Consider the following 19,821-nt stretch of genomic DNA (forward strand, 5'->3'; position numbering starts at 1 on the left):
AAAACAAAACAGAAATGTTGCTCTGTCTCAGTCTTGTTTTAAAATAGGCAAACAGCAACAAACTGCTAATTCTGCAACAGCTGTGCCAGTGGCAGTGTTATAACACGGGAAACTGCACTGTTAGTGCAGAAACCTGTAACTACTAAAATGGTATTGTACTCAAAACAAGATTTTGTTTTTGTTATCTTCACATACTTAAAAAGCATGCAAGTACTATTATTAGAGCCATAGCTCCCAAATTTGTGGATTCTTGAACAGAAATGCAACATCTTCTCAAATTCATTCATTCAATGTTTGCGTATCATGGTTAAGCCATGAGGAATAATCCCTGGTCTAGCATTATGTCCGAACTGGGGATTGTGGTCTGTTTTGCTATGAACCAAATGGAAAGCCAAAACTTACCAATTGTAGCTTAGAGTGAAACAAGCAACCATCACAGGTCGGCACAACCCTGAGGTAGGAATTGTGGTTTATTGTTCCTGCTAGGGGAGGAGCAAAGCAGGAGTTCTGTGTGTTCAATGGTAAACCACAACATGAAAACTTTACCATGAAACCTAGTCTGTTGCTACCAATACAGCTAAAGTGTGCTGTGACTAAGCACTGGCAAAGGAGTGCTTTGTATTAAATTCAGAATTCCAGAGCTTATTCGAAACTGGAATATATATAGGAAATGATGCACCAGTTAAATTGTGCTAAATATATATATATATATATTTTTGAAATAAATATTCTTGATGAACTGCACACACCTGTTTGATCTTTGTCCTTTTCAGCTTTCTTATTTGGTCCTTTCTTCCATTGTTCTTTGGTTTTGTTGGCTTCCTCGTGCTGCTTCTGTTCAGCTAGTGACTTATTCAATACTTGTGAAAGAACAGAATCCCCTTCTCCAACAAGAAACATGGTTTTGAATTTGTTGTAGAGCATAGATGATTTTTCCATGATAACTTGGCTGACCTTGAATTTCCGTATCTGTGACAGATATAGATAGATAGATAGATAGATAGATAGATAGATAGATAGACAGACAGACAGATATTTGGGGGGAGGGAAGGAGATAGGTCAGTTAATATATGAGAATATCATCAAGTTGCTCAAAGCCACCTAGTATTTACTGAAACAGTCACCATCTATATACCAACACTGATATCAAGACTAAGAAATTGTCCTTATGTAGCCATAATCAAACCCTACCCTCTTTCTCCTGCACAAAGTATTAGCAGTCTTGTGAGAACCCTGAAGTTTGCAGAAGTTGAGAAGCCACCCCAAACAGCTTCACGAGAACTGCATTTGCTCATTGACAACTGAATATTGACTGACTGGGGTTTTGTGGGGTGGGGTGGGTACTGAAAACTGGGCTGGGAGAGGGAATGGAGTGGTTGGAAAAGGAGGATGGAGGAAGAGACACAAATCTAAAAAGGGCAGAAATAATGATCTCATTGCTTGGATGGGTTACTTCCTGGTTCATATCAAGAACCTATTTTTCTATGTCCACAGAGATGGAAACTAGAGCTGCCCACAAAAACAAATGAAAGAAGCCAATACTTTGATGAAGCTGCAAATGCATACCAGTGTTCCAGCTTACCAACACCTATAACAGTTATTGAGAACTAAAGATATGAGAGCACAGAATGCTGTCTGACAGATGGACAGGAATGGAAAACAGAAGGGGGAATAGAGAGGATAAACCCTGAAGAAAAGTACCCCATGGATCAACATTTTGTTGCAATCCCATGTCTATTTTATTGCTAATTAAGTTTTGCAATCCTTGCCTTGCATTCTACTATTTTTAAACAAAGAAGTTTTACATTAAAAGATTCATGAACAGGCTAAACAATCTTCATAATTTCTTTACCATAAAAGCCACCAATCTTACTTTCTTAAGTGTTGAAATCATTTCCGCATGCTTCTGAGCTTGCTGCATTGTTACTTGAAGTGAAGCAAGTTCATCCAACGCCTCAATGCACCTGTTTACATCCTAATATATGAAAACCCAAATGTTAAATCTCAAGGTGATGGTGGAGGGAACATCACTATTACACACAATTTTGGACAAAACTAAAATTAAAAACACACAAGACTTCAGTGTGATTTTACAGCAGGAATATTTTAACTGAATGGGCTTAACTCACAGAAAATGGACTATTCTCTTGGGCACTGTGTATATAGCAAACTATTTTACTCTGACATTCTGCATCCTCACAGTAAACTTTGTACAGTTAACACCATCTCTCTTATTTAATCCAAGGCAACTCAAATTAAGTATATCACTAAGTCAGAAAAGGACACCACTAGGCCAAACCGAAAAGTTGTTTCGTAAGAATATACATTTTTAATTCACTTTAACAATACACAAACAAACACACACTTTTGTCAGCTTTCAGAAACAAATGGTATTAGCACAATATACTCACAAGGTGGTCGATTTTGAGTGAGTTTTTAATTTCTGCATGTATCTTTAGAAGTCGTGAATCCATTGATGTTTCTAAATATTAACAAAACATATCTTAAATGATAGTGAATATAAAATCCATATGGGGAAAATGCCTTTGAGCAACTTTGAGTAAAATACACCAAAACTGATAAAGCAAAACTGGAAGCCAGTAATAAAACTGCACTATTCTGACTGTACTCAAAATAATATTGGCATACAAATTTAAGCTGAAACGCAGACAATGCAATTTGCTTTTTCATAGCAAAACCAGAAAATTTTAGTAAGACTTATGTTCCTATAAAGCAGCACATTCCTACAGATACATTTTAATGTATGAAGTGTACCTAGCACCTTAACGGTATCAGGGATGACACTATGAATAGAAACAAAGTCTTGACAAGCCATCGAGCTTTCATGTCATAAAGCAAATTAAATTTCTGTATGCTGTCAGTTCCAAGCAGATATTTAAAAGTTGAAATGACATTTACACATGTGGGAGAAAAGGGAACTGCAGAAAAAAACACACCTGTGTATGCTTTCCTTTGGGTATATCTTTGTAATACAAAATTTACTAAACATAAAAAACCTTTCACTACAAACCTCGTTTTTTCTCCATCTTCTTAGCTTCCGGTTTTTTGCCTTCTTCTTTGTTTTGCCTATAAAATTATCCAACAATTTAAAGTAAATAATTCTCAACTTCTGGAAGTAAATGAATATTCTTTAGAGACTTAGAGAGCAATCCTGGTGGTGGTAGAATCTTTGACAGAGCAACTTCCACAACTAAAGTCATACTGTCTGTTTTCCATTTCTTCTTCTTTTTCTTCTTATTGACTACAATGGCAGTGGTGGGAGTGGAGTTAACTATGTCAGCTACAGAGTAGGCTGGTGCCGTTTCGTGGTCTGTGTTAGGGGGCTTAGGATCCTGTGGATCTGCAGCCACTCTCAACATACCCGTTTCCCTCCCTCTGCCCATGGAGCTCTCTGGAGGTATACTGGGGGCCTCTGGTAGTGTAACTTGTGAGTGTACACACTGTTATGAGAGCAGGTCTCTCCGCCAGCTAAAAGCAACTTAAGCCACTTTCTACTGTCTTTTGGTTATCCAAATGTGGGCTGTGGGATTTCAGCTTCAATAGTATTTACAAAGACACTACTAGACAAAGAATGGTAGAGAATCTTTCTTTTCTTTCAATGCCCTACTCACATAACTGCTCAATTTTTACAAAAGCAGTTAGAATATACTCACAATTCTACTTCCATTTGCTCTTCCTGCTTACGTTTTCTCTCTGCTCCTTCACGATCATGTTGGGCTTTTAAAATATTCCTTCTGTGAGGCCCTTGGATATTTCTTCCTTTTTTCTTCTGTACCATTTTAATTTTGAATAGAAAGGAAAACTCATTTTAGTAGCTGAAGCCAACAGTTGCTTCAGACATCTTGTAAAGATATATTTGAGCTTTCCCTGACTCATAAAAGTTGGTCTTGTTATGACTGAATTTCTGTTTATATGCTTTTCCAATATTGTTTTTATCTTGGATTCTTGTGCACTGCTTAGATTACGCAGTACAGAAATGCTTTTAAACAAAATAACTCCAAAATAGCCCCATTATTTCCATGAAATCATCAGTACCACATGATGCACAGAGCATATCAGGTCCTTAAAAGTATTTTTGCCATGTGGCACCAAGCCATTGAAGTTGGCCACAGCTTTACATTAAAATCAGGTCCTAACAGTTTACCTTATAAAACAAGAAAAATACATTTCACATGGAGCACCAGAAACTAGCTACAGAATATAGCTTGGCATGCACCAAAAGGTTTCCCTAACTGAAAGACTGGACAAACACATACTTTATTCCCTTCCTGCTCTTCTCCGTCTTCTTCAGAATCTGAGGCTGATGCTGATCCCACTTTGGGAGCAGTTTTCCTTTTTGGCTCAGCTTCTTTTTTGCCTTCTTTCTTCTCTGGGTCTTTTTTTACATTGTCTTCTTCTCTTTGACTTTCCTCATCCCTTTTTTGCAGTTTTTTGGGTGGTTTTTCTTCAGCTCCCTTTCTTTTACTCTTATCTTCCTCGTGAACACTAAAAGCAATCCAAACCAAAACAGAATACAGTGGTACCTCGGGTTAAGTACTTAATTCATTCCTGAGGTCCGTACTTAACCTGAAACTGTTCTTAACCTGAAGCACCACTTTAGCTAATGGGGCATCCCGCTGCTGCCGCGCCGCTGGAGCACGATTTCTGTTCTCATCCTGGAGCAAAGTTCTTAACCTGAAGCACTATTTCTGGGTTAGCAGAGTCTGTAACCTGAAGCGTATGTAACCCGAGGTACCACTGTACATTTTCTTTTACCATCTAGCCAGCTCAATCTCCTTTTCCCTATGAAAAGGAATTATTGCATGCTGAACCGTATCTACCAGGAGGTGAAGCCTCCAGAGGGGCATCATTGAGGCTCCTAGTGTCTGTCTGTCTGTCTCTCTCTCTCTCTCTGTGTGCACGCAAATGAACAAGGGTGCCAAACTGGGTCTTTGACCTGGGTGAAATAAAGCCTAGTTTTGCCCCTGTTTAATGTGAACTAAGGAATGGTTGATACTCCTGACAGCCAATACAAAATTACTTACAGGAGCATGTGAAGCTACTTAACAGCTTGTGGCTCACCATGAGTCCAATGATGTTTTCTGAAGCAGCAGCCCTGTGTGCTCCCTTTCATAATGAAGTGTTAATCACTTCATGGATCCAACCAGTCAATCTCCATCTAGTAGCTGTAATAATCCATGAATGATCTAGATCAAGAGACTAGGTGATGTTTCACACATGGCCCCCGCAGCAAGTTGCTCACCTCCTTCTATCCTATGTGTCTGCAGGGAATCCATTGCAATAGGGAGAAGTTCAGTTAGGAATCAAAATATCTCTTCTGACCTAAAATGAGACTTGGCTATATGTTCATAGGAACCTGCCTGAGGGTATAGGGCATGGCAAATCTGGGGTGAAGCAGAGGTCAACCTATAATAGCAATATGCCCCTTCAAGCACTCATCTGTCAAGTCATTCATACATACTTGCATATTTGATGTAATTTCTATTTTAACCCATTGCATTCCTAACTCTCCATGACAAATGCCAATGCTTAAAAACAAACTTACACATCACTCTCAGGAGGGCAGACTGGTTTAATCAATTTTGGTCTTCCTCTGGGTTTTGGAATCTTTACTTCAGAAGCTGATTCATAAAAAAAGTTTTAATTAAATACAGCCTAACTATTTCACTTTAGCTGATCATGAAAAGATGAAATTAAAAAGCCAGTAGCAGAGCTTTCCCTTCAACCCAATTTTAATTGACTGTCTTGGAGAGAATCATCCCTACAAGATGACTAATTTAATTAAGCCTAGATGCTGCAGCCCAGGATGTGTTAACCAAACAAAATATACTAATATGTAGAGTGTTATGAAAGGCCTAATATACTGGCTTCTTTGTTTTTCCATAGAGGCAAACAGTTACAGTCCTTAATAAGCATGCTAATTTATTCTATACTAGAAAATGTACCAAACATACACACACAAAAAATAACGCACTTTTATTAACATATGTTCTGTATACTTTTGTAACTCTAAAACTGGAGGTTTACAACAACATTGCTCCCAACTCCATAGATAATTATTAGCATAGCTCCCAAGTTTGCAGATACCAATGACATATATTGTTAGATGTATGCCTACGGGATGATAGAAGCAAATTAACCATGCACACTACAATCCATTATGTGTTTGTATGCACAATACTATCTTCCTGTCCCTGTGAAGTTTCACCTAAATATTCCCATTTTAGCAGGTACACTAGACTCACAGCATAAGAATAAATTTCAGGGGGAAGAGGATAGGTGTCTTTGTAAACTGCAGCTATCCCAAATAATTTTTTTTAAAAGTATTGCAGATGGGCAGATCTCGCTGATCACTGCATTATTGCAGGAGTACAGAAATATACAGAAAGTTTACAACCCATTTTCAAAAGGGTATTGTACAAATGAAACAATGCAATCAAATACATTCACATTAGTACCAAATAGCACAGCTTCATATGTAAAACAATGTTCTATAATAATTTTGTATGACGACGTTACCTGTAGAAAGATCTTTAACCATTTCAAGTTTAAATCATCATTTTGGCCGGTGTACAGTATAAGCAGAATCAAGCAGTAGAGATCTCTCTACCCAATATAAGCACACAGAAAATCAATCCAGGGAGATTTCTCCATATACAACATGCTAGTTTATCATGTGCAGTATGGGGCGGCGGGGGGGGGGGGGGTGTTTTTCCTGCTGGGATGGAGGGAAGGGAGGAGAAAACATATTTCAACTGACTGCATACATTAGGAATAGGTTACAGGCTCTGTAACTTACCAACTGGCCTTCCTCTTTTAGGACTTGCTTTTGGAGCTGTAGGCACTGCAGCTGTTGCTGCCACTGCTGCCTCTTCAACTTCTGCTTGTTTTTCAGCCTGTATTGAAAACAAATTTCTTCATTTAATTTGAACAAACTGCACAACTGTTCCAAATGTTGGAAGAGCTTATGAAAAATGGATTTTATATAGTATACAGCATAACATATCTGGTTCAGACTGGAAAGATGCAAGCTGAAGTCCCTATTCACTGAGACACTTTGAGTCTGTCACCAGGTTGGATCCTAAGATCCTGTGTGTGCTGCTCAGGGAAAGGGAGCTCCCACTGCTTGCTGATTAAAGAAGACACAATTCCCCCCCAATGTTTCCTTTTCTACCTGAAAATCTGCTTCAGGGGATAAAGAAAATAGATTTTAAAAGGGGCTCCCCCCCATTAGCAGGAGCCCCACTTGACCAAATATCATTATGTTCATTTGTATCCCACCCACTGTCATGGAAGACAGAGTAGGTGAAGGGCAGGAAAAAAGTGTGACTGATAGTAAGAGTAAAAAAAAAAGGACTGATTTTATACATATTAGCAACATATTCTGAAGTAATGAATTTTTTGTAGTAATTGTTAAGGTTATTTTTGTGTGTCTTTTCATAGGCAACCAATGGTTTTGAAAAACAATTGACAATCCAATCTGTATTTACCAAACTATAAAAGTTCTAAATATTACCTTTCTTTTTCTCCCCCTCCTAGCCACCTTAGGGATAGGTGCATCATCTGATTTCTCAATATCCTAAGGGCAGAAATAGTACTAAAATTAACTGTAAAAATTGTCTGTGTAATTTTGAAATTCTTAAGTTTATGCTAACGCCCCCACCCACCCCATGGAATTCTACATGTCCCAAAGAAGGTGAGTTTAAGGGATTTCTTTTTCTCAAGCAGCAGCCCACATGCTGCATGGCAAACTACCTTTAAAAGGAGAAGATTTTTGACAGCACTTCATATAGCACAAGGGACTTGCAATTCAAGGAAAAAAATACTCATTTATACACTTGGAAGTGCGCTCTAATTAAATGAGATTTGTTTTTAGATGTGTTTAGGTCTGAAGCACAATAATAACTTCATCAAATTGCACAGCTCAAATCTATTTAGCTAGCTATACTCCATTTACATGGATATTTAAACTAGGTCTGTGCAAACTAACTACACCCCCCTGAAGCAATTCCAGCTCACCATTGTTTGTAGCCTTCTCTCATCTCTAAGCCATTGTTTGTATGTTACACTGGTTAGGTAAAAACTGCAGTTCCTACCTGTGCCCCTGGGGTCATGTATAAATGTTTGGGCCTATGTTCCTCCTCTTATACACACCAGCACTGCCTCAGTTACTAGCTAGGATGGTCAGCAACAATAGCATCGACTCCTCCCACAAGGAATCATGTTACCCTGCCAGTATAGGAATGTTCAAGGGGTGAGGCAATAGCTTAGTAGTAGTACATATGCTTTGAATGCAAGAAGACTTAAGTATGAGTCTCTGTCTTCTTCAATAAAAGTATCAGATGGCAGATATTGGGAAAGACCAGTTAGTACTGGTATTAATGAACTGAGGCTGTGCTAACCAAGTCAGGCTCACATTGCTGCAGCTCCCCAAATGCCAGTGTAACAAGTGGGGTGAGCACCCAGCCAGAGGATGAGATAATTCCTGCATAGCTATGGCCTGGTTCACATGTAATGCTTCAATAATAATTCTATAAGCAGCTAGGAGGTGAACCTTTCCTCCTGTACTGCTGGGAGGACAGCTTCAGCTGTTTCGTTTCACTTTTTATAAAATGTGTCATTTCATATAAACCATACACTCTAGTTTAATGAGCCAGCTTTATAACCCACATTTTTAAGTTTACTTACTTGGAAACTGATCAGTTTATTTTAAACAAAAATCTAGCAAGCCAAGATTTGTTGAAAGTTGAAATTAAACTAGGACTTGCATGGGGGGGGGGGCAATCAAGCTTCAGAGAATGCAGAGGTTCCTTTTTGCATATGCACAGAGCACTAAATCATGGTTTGGCATTTAATGCAAACACCTCTCATGTCTACTTCCTTCCTTCCTTCCATTCCTGGATTCAGAGGTGCAAAGTGGAGTTGGCACTACTTCTTCTAACTTGTTCAGTAAGCAATCTGCATAGACCATCTGCATCGGACACATCCTCGCTATGCAATTAGTCTTGTGAGCTGTTACCAAACTTTAAAGAAGACAGGGGTCAGTCCTGGGAGTTGGAGACAGACCCGCAGCAATATGCACTAATGGAGAAACGGTAGCACAAAAAGAGTGCAGTATAACAGTGGTAGCAATGGGCAGAGATAAAATATTACAGAGAGGACAAGGGGTTCAGAAAAACCTGTGTCACTACAAAGAGAGGAGAACCTATGTTGTATTGTGTACAGAGAGAAAAAAGTATTTATGCAGAGCCCAGGTGCTGCTCAAAATGGGAAGCTGTGTGTGACCCTCATTTTCCAAAATTAAATGTAAACTGGGAACAATAAAAAAGAACAACAATCCAAATTTCTCGAAGTCACATACTTCACTAGGTTTTTCTGAAGAATCATCATCTTTCGAGATTTCCATCTCCTTTTCTTCTATTTCAGCTTCAGAGGTTATATTATCCTGCTTAACTGAACCCTGGGAATGAGATACAAATATCATTTTTAAAAATTTACATCTATGTAAGGTCTGTATAGGTGCCTAATGATGAAAGTGCAGTCCTCATGAAGCTACATCAGAATTTGTTTTTGAAAGGCAAAGTAAACATGGTTAACTGTATCCATATGATTTTTTTCATTTTCCAAAAACTTATACTAACATAGATTTCCTAATCTGGGACTGGCAGACACATATAAAATATGTGATAAGAGGATCCCAATGAGATACAGGTTCAGTCCTAAAAATCCTCATCCAAGCTGTCAGAAATGCTCTTTCCATGCAGAACATAGACAGGATATACCTAACTTGTACCTTTTTAATCAACCTTTTCTTTTACTAGTGGCCTGTAAGGGGCGTGTCATTGTAAGGTTACCAGGCATACTGGCACAAGTGTCTCAGGTTCCATTTGAACCCCAAACTCCAACATAAATAGCAGGTATCTGAAGTTCCTCTGTTATCATCATACATTGACCTTAATGCCCAGATATATTCTGTGCCCCAGAACCCTCTCATGCAAGAGAAAGCCATCAGCTCTCTTAACTCAGAGCTGAACAGGCACTTAAGCATGGTTGTGTGCCATCTATTTCTTTGGGATTCAAAACTTTTTCTTTTTTTTATAAATATTTATTGAAAGTTTTTTTTATAAATTACAATACAAATAAAGAAACAAGGTAGCACATATCGTAACATATTTTCTTAACTTCTTTGGACTCCCTCGCATCTCCCGCTCCTGCGTTCCTAATTTATAAATATCTAACCAGCAATTTATCACCTTATTTCCATTCTTGTTATCTAATTTTCCAATGTTGTGTCTCTAATTTTAGATATCATTTATTCAAACCCTAAAAGTTTAAATTTAGCCTAATAATTATCCAAAATTTGTCTTTTCTTAAATTTAACTTATCTTCATATATCACTTCACCTAGCTTAATGGTGCCAAGTTATTTATTTATAATCTAGCATCCTTCTTAACATTCAGGGATTCAAAACTTTTTCAATAATACACATTGGAGAAAAACATCACAGGATGAGCATCAATTTAGAAGGTCAACAAGACTTTATGTTCTGTATACAGCTGTAACTATATGAATACGGAAACGGTGTTTCCATGAGCTCTGGCACTCGTCATGGTATCCCATTGTGCCAGAAGCGGTTTAGTCCTGCTGGCCACATGACTCAGAAAGCTGTCTGTAGGCAAACGCCGGCTCCCTAGGCCTGAAAAGCAATATGAATGTTGTACCCCATAGTTGCCTTTGACTGGACTTAACCGTACAGGGGTCCTTTACTTAACTATATGAATATTAATCAGGTGCATTAATTGTATTCTTTTTGAGGCTGGCTAAAAACTTTTTTGTTTAGTCAAAGCTATCTAAACAGCTTAGAATTTTTTTGAATTAGCCAGTATATAAATCTTGTTAAATATAAATTAACACCAAAATTGCTTTGTGTAGAACTTTATGTAAGTTGTGCCTTGGCTATTGGAAGTGTGGAGCTTCTTTCTGAATCACAAGTGCTGAGCATTCTGTCCCTCCTGTGTTCAGGACACCAGTCTTGTTCAGTCCACAGATAATGAAGTGATCTCAAGTCAAAATCAGCACATGGCTTCCCGCCTTATCTTATTGGGAACCTGATTCCCAATTAATTGTTCATATAACCAGTGGCAGAGCTTCATGCTCTGGCACGGGGGGGGGGGGGGCAGAGAGCAGGCGGGGGCGGGGCGTCCAGCTGCGATGGAACCCCGCCAGGATTGTGCTGCCAGGGGCAGCTCGCTCCCCCGCCCCTCTCTTCCTTCGCCAGTGCCTATAACATCTATGATGTAATGGGTTATGCAATAGGAACAAGAACAGAGCTAGCAAAGACTTCAAATCAGGTGGAGAAGTGATTGCCTCCAAAAGCCTAAACAGAATTCAAAGGAGGAAAATGGTCCAGTTTTCATGTCCCCACCATCCATTTGCAAACAACTTCCCTCTTGTGTCTGTCCTCATAACCTTGATGAAGATATTCTGGTTTCTTAAACCAATTTTCTATTATATCCAATGAAGGAAACTGATTTACCACTGCCTTTTCCTGTCCATACAGCACTTTATACCCTCACCTTTGCCCTATCTTTAACATTACAAGGTTATAGTATACTAAGTTATACTCAGAGTAGACCCAATGAAATAAATTCTTAGCCACTCATGACTAACTTAAATCATAGAATTGTAGCATTGGATGAGATCTTGATCACTTACTTTAAGAGCAGTCAGCTTTTTCCTTTTGGGCACCATTTTTTGTTCATTGTCCTCCGTAGTATCTAAGCTAGTTTCTTCATCAGTTTCTTTAACAACTGTAGGGTTAATAGCTGGATGGGGCTATGGACAAAAATATTGACAACATATACGTAAATCAGCAGGAAACAAAGACACAAGGACAGCAATTTCAAAATTGGGTGATTAAAAACAATTAAATATATGCAACGTTTTTATACAACACTTCATCATATAAAATTTCAGGGTAGCGTGCTGCATAAAGCAAATATTAAAAACACTATACAGAAAACTTCAGTGATTAATGGAACAATTGTAATAAAATTTACTCAAAGGCTCGTTGAACTCACCAGGGTTTACTATGTAATGAATTTAGAAATCCACCCTACAATTAAAGGACTGCATTCAACATAGCACTTAATAGGTTGTTCAGTCAATGCAAGCATTTCCTTTGGGGGTTTTCGTAAATGTTATTGTACTAACCTAGAAGCATACTGATACTTCCCTCATTGGCTACATAAGGACCAGCACTTGGAGAACTGAGTTTGCTGTAAGGATATTTGGGGTAGCCAATGTAGCATCTTCTGAATGTTGCTGGATTACAACTCCCATCATCTCCAACCACTGATCATGTTGGCTGGGCATAATGGGAGTTTGAGTCCAACATTTGAAAGGCTCAACATTGGCTACCTCAAGTAGATACAATTCTTTCTTGTCAACAAGCCTTGTAAGAAAGGTCTGCAGCTGCTGCCGCCACTCACTTGTTCTACAAGAATTGTGCTACCTATTTACTCTGGCAGGGGCTGCCCTTCCCTTAGGAAGAAAGCTTAACTGTGAGGAGGTACTCTAAAACGGAATAGTAGTCATGTGAGAAGATAGGTAGGGGCAATGGCATGAAATGTCCAATCCAGTAACGGGGAACCTGATCTATTAAACTACAACAGCAGCGTTCTGATACCTATGGTTCCTGATAACATCATATTGGCATAATAGGCTCAGGAAACAGAACAGACACTGTCAGGTCAATAAGGTACTAGAAATAGCTGACTAAATTGTTAGTCTATACACATTAGACGGTAACTTACCTGCTGAGTAGAAAATTTTACTTTTGGATTGTTCACAATTTCCCACAAGCCTTCATTGAAGCCTTTCCTTTTATTTTGTTTGCCATATTTGTCTTTGTTTTCCTCATAGGGGAATATATCTTTTGGTCCCAAAAATGCTCTACAAAGAAAGTGAGACGCCCAAATATTCAAGGTACACTCCACATTTCTTATTAAAACTGGTGATTTGAATGGGAACCGTTTACTATTTAAACCTATTCTTTTAGAAAAGCTTTTCTGAGTGTCATTATTAGCATTCACTAATGAATATAAAGGCTATAATTTCTAAAAGGACAAATTCCTCACCAGCAGTCACAGGTAAATAGTAGAAGTTTTCTCATACACTTGTAACTGAGAACCTAATGTATTCAGTGCTATTTATTCTAAAATTATCAGGAAGAAACAAGGCAACCAATATTGTAGATATTTAGGACTCAAATGCCCCCAAACAACAAAAGCATCTCTCCAAACCTGGCAACAGAAGTACAGGTGAGAATCCACATTTTGAAGCAATATATGCAGGAACAAAAACAGAAGATCCTGACTTCATATACATAGGTCTCAGTAGGCTGTAACCACACACGTACATTATTTTGGGATTGGAATGTGGAAGTGAAGTCATCCCCCAAAATGAATTAATAAAATATTCAATCCATTTTCCTATCCCTGACTCTCCCCATCACCACTAATCTTAAGTGGCATTTTGCACATTCAACAGTGCTATTGTAGTGAAAAGTGCTGTATCAGTTTTGAAGTTATCAGGGAAAGGATTGAAATTTGACAGTAAATATAATACTACTACATGTCACACTGGAATACTGTGCCTAGATCTAATAATTCCAACTGAAAAAATAACACTGTAGCATTGGGCAAGGTACAAAGTAACTAAATTAGGAGGGAGAAACTGCATTTTTTAATAGTATAATGACCTTGGATCATAAACATTGATTTTATGCTTTGACGCTAAGCCTCCACTTTGGCATTTGCTAGAATAAGACTGCACAAAATGTATGGAAGGCCTAATTCTCAAAGAACTGTGGGTCATGGTGTAAACAGAAGCTGGGTCTAACAAAGTATAATGCATATATTCCTTTCACATTTTCTTTCCAGTCTCTCTCTACAATGCCCAACACACTGTCTGCTACTTTCCCCACTCATTCCTACTCCACAGTCTCTCCTAAGAGCTGGAAACTGCTCCAGGGTGCAAAGACCTGCAGGAGAGGCCACTTCACACTAGTTCTATGCTAGGCCAAATAACTACCCACAATTCTCAAAACACTTCGCCTCAGCTCCAATGAATGCAGGGTGTACTTTTTGGACACTTTTGTGATGAGGGGAAGGAACTCATAGAAAGCTTATTAATAATTAAAATTGAATTATTTGAGTTCCCTTCATCTGTACATCTCAGGAAAGTTCATAGCATATACAGGATAAAAACACAAAATACGCAATAAAAACAAGAACAAAACCAAAACAAACCAATAATCCCCTCCCTCGTGCAAACACATTTAAAAAGATGTAGGATGTTTGTCAGTCCAAGGCCTGGTTGAAGAGGAACATTTTCACCTGATGCCTAAAAGTGCATAATGAAGGCACCAGGCAAAGGGGATATTGCCTCTGATAATGGAGACAGTACACAGCGATCATGAGAGTATCCTAATGTAATTTAAATACCATCCAAGGTAGTAGCAATTATTAAATATTCTGGTAGTGATTTTTACAATGTACCCTGTGAGCAAGTATTTTTTGTCTATCTTGAATCTACCAATATTCAGCTTCATTGGATTCTAGTATTATGAGGGGGATAAATCCTTTCGTCTGTAACCTTTTTTTTTTCAAACCATGCATAACCTTATACATCTCTATCATTTCCCTCCTCATTTGCCCTTTTTCTGGACTAAAAAGCCCTACATGTTGTAATCTTTCCTCATAGAGAACTTGGTTAAGTCCCTTCATCATTTTGGTTGCCCTATGCTACACGTTTTTCAGCTCTAGATTATCCTTTTTGAGGTGCATTGACCCACACACCAGCCAATAAGAGCAGTAACGGTTGTTCTTTGTTTCTGTGGGTTTCAACTTCCAGGGCCTCCAAAGGTCAGAACTACAACAAAGAACTCACACCTCCTATCGGCTATAGCATGACAAGAAGTCCTGGTCATGTACTGACATACACTGTTGATTGTGGCAAAATTAAATAACTACAAGTGTAATATAATACAGAATAACAAACAGGGTTCTGTGTTTAGAAAACAAAAACTCTTTAGACTAAGCCTGGGAAAAGATCAGTTTCACTAAGTTAACCCAATGTAAAAATGATATTGTCACGCCTCTGTGCTCTAAAATATGTACAATCTATAGTTCAACAGCCAAGTAACTCTATTTCAACCAGTATAGCTTTGTAAATTTAGGACTTACGTTTCATGTGTGCCAAAAAAGAATATAGGCATTTTATTTGTAGGTGGCTTGACTGCTCCATCAGGAACTTCATCCACCTAAGAAAAGGGGGGAAAGCAACATTTACTCTAAATGAAACACTCTAAATGATTTAGTAGGAAACTACTAAAAGGGGTAAAGAAATCACTGGTGGTTATAATGTTCAGAACACTTGTGAAGTAGGTTGAAAACAGAAGGTCTCACCTATATAAGATGTTAGTCACTGACCACCAAAGACAACAGATTCAAAACAATTTTCTCTTAAACTGCAATCCTATGTGCATTTAATTGGGAGTAAACCTCACCGAGCAGAGCAAGACTTACTGAAAGCAAACATGTATAGGATCATGCTAATAATGAGGGAATGACTCCCTGCTAATTCTGATATTGATTTTGTTGGCTGCTGGAAGAAGGTATCAGTTTGCCTCCCAGTTATAACTGCCCAGCAAGGAGGCATTTCTTTTAATTAGTGTGGTGTTATCCAAAGGGACCACTTTGTTTAGGTAACAAAGCACCATCCTTACAGTTACAAAAGAGCATCAAATAAGCTGTGACAGACAGTTTCACAGGGAAAGTACTGCAAGGTGGAATTTATTTATTCTTCACTAAATTTATTCTTCAAAAAAGGTACTTTAAAGGGACACTACAGTGTGAAACAGTTTAATTAGAACTTATGAAGAACTGACCTGGATCCTGCAATTATCATCTGAGGCCCTTCATGGGAGGTCTGAAGAGGAGCAACACAAGAACAGGCCTTTTCAGTGGTGACTCCAGACTTGAGGAATGCTCTCCCAAGGAAGGCTCACCTGGCACCATCTTTATCTAGTTTTAGGCTCTAGGCAAACTGTTCTCTTTACTTGGGCTTTTGGTCCTTAGGTTTTTTTTTAAAGTATTTATGGCCTTTTTTGGAAGGGCAGGATCTGCTAGAACTGTATTTTATTTGTATAGATAAGTCTTTTATTTAAAGGTATTTATTGATTAGTTTTAGTTTTTGTGTTGCATGTGTGAGTCACTCTATTTTCTTTTCTACTCTGTGTAAATTCTTTTCAATGTGTAAGGTGACCAAGTAACAGTAATAATAATGAAGTTGGATTCTATCCATTTTGGTCTGAATATGGACAACAGTAAATCTAATCATTGTATTATGACAATAATTGCTATGGTGAACAATCACCATTCTTAATTTGCATTCTTTTAAATGCAGATTTAATCACAGACTGCCACACTTGCTAGCTGATTCATGATTCCATAAAAGCTTGTGCTAAACTTGTTAAATCTTCAGGTTACAAGACTTTGATGAACTGCTCTTCAGATGTCTTAATTTTTATAATGTAGCCAGCATAATGTGGCATGTGGTTAGGTGAATGTGGAGAAAAGAAACCCAAAGGATCCACGCTGAACTATTTTTATTTTGGCAATAAGGTCATTTGGAAAAAATGTCAAATAAGATTACAGGGTGGGCAGTATGAAAAACCATTAGGATCTGTGCTGTGATCTAGTTTGTGCACCTTTGAATGCTGGTGTGTGATTCTGTGTCATGCAGAATTGCCCCAAATCTTTTTTTCTTTTTTTAATGTATTTGGATAAATATTGACCGACTTCCAAGCAAGTCTTTCGGTACTGGTGAGCAGCATCTTACTTTGACCTTTTCCTCAACAGGCCCCAGTTAGCTCTCTTTAGCCATTTCAAATTCAGTTTTCATTTTTTTTTAAAAAAAAGGTTATTAAAGATTTTCCTTGGTTACAAACCTACATACAGCTTCTGTTTTTAAAAAAATATTTTGATGTGAGATTTCTAATGTTATAGAAAGTATAAAGAAGAAGAGAGCAGGGGAGAGAGAAGGGAGGTGATACTAAACTTTCATCCTTTTACACAGTGTATTCTTAAAACAACAACAACCCAATATGAAAGCGTTACTTTGGTAGGTTCTATCTGTTATTTTTCCTTGGCAATGACCACCCCCTGCCCTCCCCCCACCTTACACTGTATACAACATCAATGTCTCACATTGAATGTTAACTGGTCAGTAGAAAAGACTCTAGACTACGACCTGAAAATAAGAGACAACAAACATACTTTTCTAACTCAGACATCTTTAGGTAGATGGATATGTATATTTTTTATTACAGACACATGCAACCCAATGTGTCCCTACTAAATTACCCAAACTAATACCAGTGTGCTGGTGAACTAATGCCAGTGTACTGGAAAAAGCAAAGATCACCAGTGTTGAAGCAATGATTCTTCAACATCAACTTTGTTGGACTGGTCATATTGCATGAATGCCTGATTATCATCTTCCAAAGCAACTACTCTATTCCCAACTTATGAATGGAAAGTGTAATGCTGGTGGTCAACAAAAGAGGTTTAAAGACTCTCTTAAGGCAAATCTTAAAAAACGTAGTATAAACAGTGACAAGTGGGAAACACTGGCCTGCAAGCGCTCCAGTTGGAGAACAGCCTTTACCAAAGGTGTCATGGGCTTTGACACAAAATAAAAAAAAAATCCTTCCAGTAGCACCTTATAGACCAACTAAGTTTGTAATTGGTATGTGCTTTCGTGGGCATGCACACTTCTTCAGATATTGTGGACTTTGAAGACATTTGAACTCAGGACACAAGGAAGAACCATGCTAAGAGGAAGGCATGCTTGGCAAACCCTCACCAGGATCCACTCCCGCCCGGAAACCTATGTCCCCACTGTGCCAGGACGTGTGGATCCAGAATTGGCCTCCACAGTCACTTATGGACTCATTGCTAAAACCATGTAAATTACTCAAAGCTACGCCATGAGCAGGTAGCACTCTCAGCCATTCACCTGATTTGGCCCAATCCATTTGCCCACCAAGTTTTTTGGAGGGAGGAATGTGACCCTTTTTTTGCAGGTCATTAAGACCACCTAGCTGAAAAAAAGTACCCTGAGCCGAATCGCGGCATGTGGGCACCTTGCAATGTGATGGAGAAGTCACTTCCAGGGACGCCACGAACACACCCCCTCCCTCCCCAAGAGAGAGGTCAAGACGGGTGAACCCCGAACCACCCCGTTCCTGCAGGGAGGGGGGGAAAGCGGGTGGAGGGCAAGGGGGCGCGTTCCCCACGGACGTCCCCCCCGCGCGCGTGAAAAGCGCGCTCGTGGGAACGCAGGTGATGGAGGGGTGGATGAGGGAAGGAGGAGGCGGCGCCTTACTGACCCGGGCTGGCCAATGCGGGTAGCCTTTCATCTTGGCGAAGATCAGGTCCCCGGGTTTGAAATCGCAGCTCATGTTGTTGCTGGTGCTGCCGCCGCCGCCGACACGCCAAAACACCGTCCTCACGACCCTCTTGAGGGAGGAAACAAGGGTTGTGGAGGAAGCACAGCGTCTGAGGTAACAGCAAACACACACGCACATAGATCGGTATAATATATCGGTATAATAGTCAAGGTTTCCCCCTCAGGATCCACCTCCCTAGCGTTTCTCGGGGCCGCCAGGCCAGCGCTGCCGCCTCTTGCCCCGTTTTGGCGGGAAGGGCTCTCTCCATCGCTCTCCGTGTGAGGGCGGGAGAGGAGGAGGAGAAGCCGCCGCCTCTCTTTTCCCTCACCGGACCCACCTCCCCCCCAACCTCCCTCGCCTCACGGAGCCCCAACGGCCGCCAAACAGCCGCTTACCTGCCCCGCGCACGCGCGCGAGAGAGACCCGCGCGTCCCCCTCCGAGGCTCCCCCCCTCTCGCTCCCCCTCCCCTCCGCCCTTTCGTAAGAGGGAAGGGAAACAGCGCAGGGCTTGTCAGCGCGGTTCGCGCAGGCGCAGCCGCCCCCCTCGCGCCAGCTGCCTGAAAGCGCGCTCGCTCTCTGTCTGTCTCTCTTTCGCGCCTGAGCTCGGCGGCGTCCATCCGTATGGGGGGGGGGGAGATAGAGAGAGCGGAGACACGCACAAATGTAGAAAACGCGCGTACACACTGGGTTTTCCCGGGGCAAGTGTCGCTTCAGTGTGGGTGAGCGGGGAGGCTCGACACTCGGGAGGTATGGCGAGCCGTGAGAAGGGATTTTCCTTCTTTCCCTCCACCCCCGCTTCTTTTGGGGACAATGGTTCGCTCCGGCTCATCCTCCCTGGGGCGGAGCTCTCGCTGGCGAAGCGGAGTGATGTCATTTTAGGACTTTGGGGAGGGCGCCTCTGCTTCGAAGGTGCTCCGAGGGACGTCAGAGGAGCTGCTCCCCTTCCCCCCCGGTCCCATGTCTCGTGTTGGTTGGGGGAACAAAACAATTAGCAATTGTTTTAATTGGCAATGAAATAATAACTAATAAAATATTTTATTATCACAGTGCGTGGGGTGCATGGGATATTATTGTTGCAATTAATGGTCATAAATTAATAGAATACTTAATAATCACAGTAATTATTTCAATAGTTATCACAATGCGTAGGGTGCATAGGATATTGTTGCAATTAATAATAACAGAATAAGCAAAAAGAAAGAATAATAAAAAATAATCACAGTAATTAGTGTGTATTGCTTTGTAACGATTTGTTGGGTCTTTGGACGGTAATAAAGATTGTT

General features: G+C 39.9%; 1 protein-coding gene across 1 annotated transcript; it reads right to left on the bottom strand.

Moving 5' to 3' along the window:
* Nucleotides 1-642: 642 nt before the first annotated feature.
* PSIP1 (PC4 and SRSF1 interacting protein 1) lies at nt 643-18,914 on the bottom strand (the record flags this gene model as incomplete). Its single annotated transcript, XM_083720071.1, has 14 exons — nt 18,479-18,914; nt 15,270-15,346; nt 12,837-12,975; nt 11,737-11,856; nt 9,383-9,481; nt 7,538-7,600; nt 6,821-6,917; nt 5,567-5,642; nt 4,278-4,506; nt 3,675-3,790; nt 3,032-3,087; nt 2,412-2,482; nt 1,874-1,975; nt 643-969 (listed from the first exon to the last, which is right to left on the bottom strand). Exons 1-14 carry the CDS (start codon nt 18,674-18,676, stop codon nt 643-645), a joined length of 1,770 nt encoding a protein of 589 aa, XP_083576197.1. The 5' UTR covers nt 18,677-18,914.
* Between the last annotated feature and the right edge of the window lie 907 nt (nt 18,915-19,821).

Source organism: Podarcis gaigeae (genome assembly GCF_964106915.1).
Source record: "Podarcis gaigeae genome assembly, chromosome: 17".
In the NCBI taxonomy this organism is placed as follows: Eukaryota; Metazoa; Chordata; class Lepidosauria; order Squamata; family Lacertidae; genus Podarcis; species Podarcis gaigeae.